The sequence below is a fragment of the Ammospiza caudacuta genome, chromosome 1 (genome assembly GCF_027887145.1).
Source record: "Ammospiza caudacuta isolate bAmmCau1 chromosome 1, bAmmCau1.pri, whole genome shotgun sequence".
Lineage (NCBI taxonomy): Eukaryota > Metazoa > Chordata > Aves > Passeriformes > Passerellidae > Ammospiza > Ammospiza caudacuta.
In genome coordinates, this window is record NC_080593.1 from 19,349,266 (window position 1) to 19,356,157 (window position 6,892).

The 6,892-nt window shown below is 44.4% G+C and overlaps 1 protein-coding gene across 2 annotated transcripts in view; it reads right to left on the minus strand.

Annotated features, from left to right (window-relative positions):
- Window positions 1-4,715, minus strand: part of MLLT10 (MLLT10 histone lysine methyltransferase DOT1L cofactor) — a 123,772-nt gene extending 119,057 nt beyond the window's left edge. For both annotated transcript variants that reach the window (XM_058817299.1, XM_058817216.1), the window contains exons 1-2: window positions 4,500-4,715; window positions 757-836 (exon numbers count right to left, since the gene is read on the minus strand). In XM_058817299.1, coding sequence (XP_058673282.1) covers window positions 757-836; window positions 4,500-4,668 — 249 coding nt within the window. In that variant the 5' untranslated portion in view covers window positions 4,669-4,715. The remainder of the gene's footprint in view (window positions 1-756; window positions 837-4,499) is intronic.
- Between the last annotated feature and the right edge of the window lie 2,177 nt (window positions 4,716-6,892).

Here is a 6,892-nt window from a genome sequence, read left to right on the forward strand (position 1 = left end):
AAATTTTTTTCAGAGGCAAAGGAAAGTTTAGTCGTTCTAAATACCCCCACTTCTCTCAGTTTATCTTTTGTTGGAAGACAAACTAAGAAGTGCCAAGTAGGGAGAAACGGGATTCTCTTTTTCTAAAAATGCCTGACATCACCCTGTTTCATCTAACAAACGTGTAAGTCTGACCGAAACAAAACCTCATGTAAACATGGTAAAAAAAAAGAAAAGCATTATCTGAATCCCCAATATCTACCATAAAAGAATTAGAAAAAGCAGAAAGAAAATACTTCTTCAATTCTAAGTATCACACTCCAAGTAAGCATTACTTTTTGAAATTAACAACACTTCTTCCTGAGAGTGTTCCTAGACTGAAGCTTTTAACTGGCAACCTAAGGTTGCTGTAAAAGAAAACTGGATATAAATTTTATTTATTTCCTGTACCTAGCTATGTAAGTGTTAAACTGACAAAATTAACCAAAACCTACACCATGGACCAAAAAAAAGGATAAAAAGCAACCAACCAAATTAACTAAAAAAATGCCACCACCTAAAAAATAAAAACCCCTCAACCTGACACTGTCAGAACACTTCAGAGACAGTTACATATTTCCACTTAAAAAAAATAAGAAGAATAGTGGCCTTTCTGAAAATCATTTAGAGGAATTACAACAGAAAGCAAAGTTCTCTTCTGTTATTACTGTAACAGTTGCGTAAATATTATCCACACAAGGACTGTAACTACAATTACTTAATAAACAAAACACATACCACTCTGGCTGCTCTTTCCTGAGATTCACACTTTCTGCAAAACCATGGTCCAGTGGGTACTTGAACAATTCCATAGCAAGCTGTTTTGAACAAGACAAAACATTTCAGCAAATATAAACAGCACTACAATACTAATAATACGTTCTAAAAGAAGCTTACTATTAGTTGATCTCACATAATTTTAATTATCAAGAAAGCAAAATGGACAGCTATACATTGCACATTAAATCCTATCACAGAATTAAAAGAAATTAAGTACAACAAGCTTAGATTTTAAAAGTTATGCAGGATTTGTTCAATGAAAAAAGAACACATTCACTTGAAAAGTAACAGAACCATTCAAAAGCAGCAACACTTCATATGTGACCTGTTTTGCTATTTAATTACTTCCAAAACAGGTGAGACACTTCACTGTAAATGTTGGGTGCTTGTTATTATGCGGGGTTTTTTTTAGTTTTGAGAAAACTAAAAGTAACTAACAAACATGAGCTCTTCCTAAGGCATTTATTCATACACTTACTATCCACTTTTCTTACTCTTGTAAGAACATTAACTGGTCTTAAGCAGACAATCCATAGTGAACTGAACAAAGCTTGCTTTTTTACCCCAGAAAATTCATGGGGATGTAAATACAAACTGAACTTAGCATCAGGACTTGGATCAGTTGCAACTTCAGCCAGGCTACAACATAAATTCTTAGGAAAGAGATTTTCAGACAAGCAGATTTATCTGCAAGACAGTCATCTATATTTTTACAGAATATAAAAGCAACCCCAAGAGTTTGCTACAAAATTCCCCAGAAAAAAAGAGTCTAGCAATTTGGCAATACTGCTCATGCTTGAAATGCACACATCAAGCAACCTTAAGAACTACAGAGGGAATGAAAACAAAAGAATACAAGTGCTGTGAGTATACTCTTATTTGTATGGGTGTAGCAAATAACAAAGAACCAAAAAGCCAAACATTTTGCTCAAAGATAATCCCAAAGTATTAAAGATCAGTCAGACTCAATTCTCAAGAATCATATGTTACTTAAATACAAAAATCAAGTTTAAGTGTGTAAGTAGAAAAAAAAATATGATTAATTTAAAGTTATGAAGAAAGCTGAGATTAAATTAGTAACTTGTAGTTACACTACACAAATATATTGATTTTGTGATAGCTCAGAGACGAAAAATAGTAATGCAATAGTAATATAAAAACATCTGGCTAATACACCTTCATTCCATGAAGGAAAGTCAATGAAATAATTTCCTATTATATAAATACATGTAGTCATATTGAGACCCATTGTCAGATTTTCAAATACTTTATTCAAGTATCTACAGGCCAAACTATTCTGGTAAGCCCCTTCAATTGTACAACAAAGTTCTTTAACATGAGAAAAAAAAATCATGTTTTCATTGCATCTATAATAACCACAGATGGGGGGACTCTGAATTTCTCTTTAGATATTGAGAGGGAAATTTTAAATGTGGAATCATACATTTAGATTAGCAAGTGACAGTGCAGAATAGGAAACAAGTATAAAATGCAACTCAGAAACAAGGCTGGCAAGCAGATCCAAAGGCAACATGGGCTGGGCAACGACCAAAGCTGAAGGGAAGCACTTCTGTGTCTGCCAGGGTAACAGAGCACACCTGGAGCCTAGAGGAGTCCATCACCCAATCCTGCTCTGATATACCAGGATACCATTGTCAGAGTTTTGTTTATACTTCCACTACTGTGCAAAGCTTCTTTAAACACATGAAGAGATCTTGTCCTTCACAACTTGCCAATGACTTCACAATTGAAGTTTCCTCTGAACTAAGAATAACTATAATAATAAAACCAAAGCAGTTAATAAAGCTTTATGGATAATACTGCTGTTTGTACTTCAAATACAGATCACCAGCTTTGACCACGAGGACTACTACATTTACTGCACACAGGAGGGGACATGCCTCCTCTACCACCTTCGTTCACATGACTTATCAAATCCAAAATGTAAAGCATGAATGGTACAGGAAATCAAAACACAGAGTTCTTCTTTTCTTAAGATCTCTGTAACAGCTTCTGGATTTAGACCAAGCACTATTCTGCATACTTCCTGAGATTCCAGCTTAGGGTTGGATATGACTTTAACAAAAAAAGTACATTTTCTTGTACCTACTGAAATGTGTTTCTGTATATTAGGAATACTTTCTATAACTGACTTTTGTTCCTGCTATTTCAGGTCCAACTGCTGCTATCATCCAATTCTTTCACTGAAAATATCAGCAAGGTTCTAGATACAAAGGAAGATGTCCAAGATAATGCAAAAGGAATAGCTGCTTCAGCTATGACTTCTAGAAGTAGTCACTGTGTTCTTCTTCATGATCCTAAGATCCCACAAGTGCAGTCAACCTACTGGTTAACATTACACATTACTCAGCTCTTAAGATGACAGGAAACCAATTCAAAACCAGATTAACTTCAGAGATCCTGTCAGGTCCCTTCTGTGCTCAATCTAATGTTAACAAAAATAACGTAATTATTTTGCGTATCTCCTTAAATTACTACTATTCCTCACTATTTGCCAACTCACAAGGGAACACGTACTTGGAACAACCAACAACTATATTACATCATCTTCAGCACAATTTAAGACCAAGCATGAGACACACATTAGTAGCATTTTCACATGCACTAGGCATTCAGATTAATGAATTGGATTTAGGATTTTCTGTCTCCTCCAATTTGTCCACCACCTGTAAGTAGCCAAAAAAGCAGTCACTGAGTTCACATGACTGCTTAGGAGTTGGTACAGAAAAACTACCATCTTATTCCTTACTCCTGCTACCATAAAGGAAAAGTTATGATGGCTTCCTTTCTCATAATGTAAGCAGCAGAACTGTCTCTTCCTCTGCTCTCACACGAAGGGTCAACCCACTGACAGAAAAAAAACAATCACACAGAGGGAATATGCCAGCTCCTGAACTGAGCTGGAAACCAACCAACCAGCCTCCACTAAGCCAAACAAATCCAGCATCAGCCATTCCAAACAGCACCCTCCCCTTGCAGATCCACAACAGGAAGTCTCTTCATCTACCATGAAACATCAGCCAAATGACATTCAAGGAAAGGCAGAGATGAAATCACATGACAGCTAAGTCTTTCCTAGGCACCCCTCTCTTCCAATCCTAAACCCTCCTTGTCTCCTGGCTGCCACTCAAATAATTTTTTCAAACTTGGGAAAAGAAGGGACAACAGGGATCACATAGGTGAAAAAAGAAATACGGCAAAATAGCAGAATAGAGTACAGTAACAAGTTCTGCAAAGACTAAAAGCAATTTTAGAGAGTCTCTGAAATGTTGCAGCTGAGGTTGTTACAGGGTGGAGAGGCACGCTTGGGGAGCACAGACGCAAAACACATGCAGGAGAAGAGAAAAGGTTAAAAAATTGGACAGGGGAGTTCTTCCTTTCTCACAGGCACAATGCAGGAGAACACACTATACATACTAAGTCTCACGTGAGGGAAGACAGACAGACGGGAAGGAGAGAAGATGACAGAGCAAGCCAAACCAGAAAGCACGTGGCCTTAGAAACAGGCAGACAGGCTTCATGGGTAAAAAGAAGGAGCTGGCAGGGGGAGGGAAAAAAGGGGGGAAAAACGGCCGGGGGTGGGGAGGAGAAGGAAGCAGGCCCAAGGGAAGAAGCCGGGGAGCAGCGAGAAGGAAGTGGCGAGGCCGGAGCGGGTGCGCTGCCCTCGCCTGCCCGCTCACCTTGATGCACTGCGACATTGCAGCCGTGCCCGTCGCAGTAGACGAGCGGGTTCTCGGCCCAGCCCCGCTCGTCGGAGCACACGCAGCAGCCGCCGATCATCTCCTTCATGCTACTGGAGAACTCGCCCTCCAGTGACACCGGCAGCAGCAGCGGCTCGCTGGAGACCATCTAAGGGTTAAAAACACCGTCGTCAACACCGCGCACGCCACACGCGCCTCGCCCTCCGCCTGCCCCCTCCCCCGACGGGGTCTCCCCTCAGTCACTCAGCCGCAGCCGCCGCCACCGTCGCCGCGGCAGCGCTTCGGGACCCATGACCGCCGGCTGAGCGCCTCGTCTCGCCCCCGCCCGACCAACCGGCCAGGCTGTGTCGGTCGGGCCGCGGCGGCTCCCGAGGCGGACGCGGCTCCGCGGGCGGGCACGGCGGCGGCGCCGGCGCGCAGGCGCACTACGCGCGCGCCCGCGGGGCGGGCAGGCCTCGGCCCGGGGCCTCCTCGCGAGGGTTCGCGCGCCGCCCGCGGAACGTGAGCGCCGCCGCGGCGCCCCGAGCGCGCGCCCCCGCCGCCGCCCCCTCCGAGAGAGCGGGCGCGGGAGCGCGCGCCCGCCCTTCGCCGCGCCCGCGCGCACCTGACGGCCCGCGCGCGCACCCACCTCGGCGCGCGGCCACGGCCCGTCCCCCGCGCGGGACATGGCGGGGCCCGCCCGCGCGCCGGGGCCGCGGGACAGCCCGCGCGGCGCCGCGTCCCGCCCGGCCCTCCCCGCCCCCGCCAGCGCCGCACGCGCTGCGCGCTGCCCCCCGCCCGCCCCTCGGCCGCGGGGGCGGGGAGGCGGCGGACACGCGGACACGCGCCCCGCTCCCACCCGCGCCGCCGCTCCGCGGGGCCCCGCGCCAGGGCCGCAGGACGCGCCCCGTGCCCGCCCCCTCCCCACCCCCCGAAATCATTTTTACTATCTTGTTTATTTTCCCCCTGATGTGACTGAAGGACTAATGCATTCCCGCTCCCAACTTTTATTATCCTGTTTATATCCCCTCGGTGTGCCTGCAGGACTAATGCGTTCTCGCTATTACGCCACTCGCCTGCCCTCACCGCAACTTTTACTATTTTGTTTATTTTCCCTGCGATGGGGCTGCAAAGCTAATGCATTATTAATCCCGCTCTTTCCTCTTCCCTCCAAACTCATGGCGCGGATGCGGCGCTGCCTGGCTATCCCTGCCACGGCAGCGAAAGTGATGCTGAACGGGAGATGTGACAAATAGAGAAACCAGGGAGGCTGCAGACACACAAAAACAAACACGTTCTTCCACACAGCTGCTCTCTACTTTTACACAGAGGTGGACATGTCTTTCTAGAAGTTGGGCGATTTGGTTTTTTTTTTTTAATAAAACAACTCTGTAATTCTGTTGTCTCTCTAAATTAAAAAGGGGGGGGGGGGGGTCAAAAGAAAAAAAAAACCTGAGGGGAGCGAGCTGAGGTGGTCAGCAGAGAGGAAAATCTCAGGCTATTCAATTCTCCATTGTAAGCAGGTATGCCTGTAGCAGAAGGAACTAATTGTGGTGATTGTTAAGAGCATAAAGAAATTAAATGCAGCCTTGCAAAATCCTGGTCACTCACTTGCCCCCGGCCTAGCATTTCTTTATTTGTTTGTTTGTTTGTTTTATTTTGTGTTGGGCAAGGAAGATATCATTGATTCATCTTCATTATCATGCTAAAAGGCAGAGAAGCAGAATTTGTGTGTGGGCTGTATTTTTCACGATGATTTTGGAAGGGCAGCTGAGCTGTTATCTGTACAAATCACTACTGAATTATGTACATTCCTGGACACAGCACTACCTAGACCCACACGTATGCAGATTCTATTTTATACATCGTCATAGTCCTGTACACACAAGTGCAGATGTTTTATTAGTTAACAAACTGCTGCATGGAAGGGAGAGATGGGATGTGCACAACTCTACCCCCTGCAGACATCCGAGTCTGCAGTTTGTATTCAGGATATCTTAGGTCAAGCTCTTTTCTCTCCTTCAAGTTTTAAGTGAAATTATTTTGATAGAGGAAGAATGGCAGGCAGGCAAAAAAGAATCATGGAGGTAGTTTCCTACATGCAAGGCCCAACCAAACATGAGATTATTGCAGCCATTTCGGGCGCATCCTAAGCATTTCTCTGGAAATATATGCTCCAAATAGCCAGAAGAGTTTAGAAATTTTTAAGATACGTGAAAAAATGGAGGGAGAGGAGACCAGAATGTAGTATGGTTCAGTTGTGTAAAATCAAAGACCGCTCTCAAAAAAAAAAAGCCACCCTGCACCAAATGTCCTATCAACACTGAAGAATACAAATTTGAACATAAAACTATTTGTTATAAAACATACTTAAAACACTATTTTTATTACTT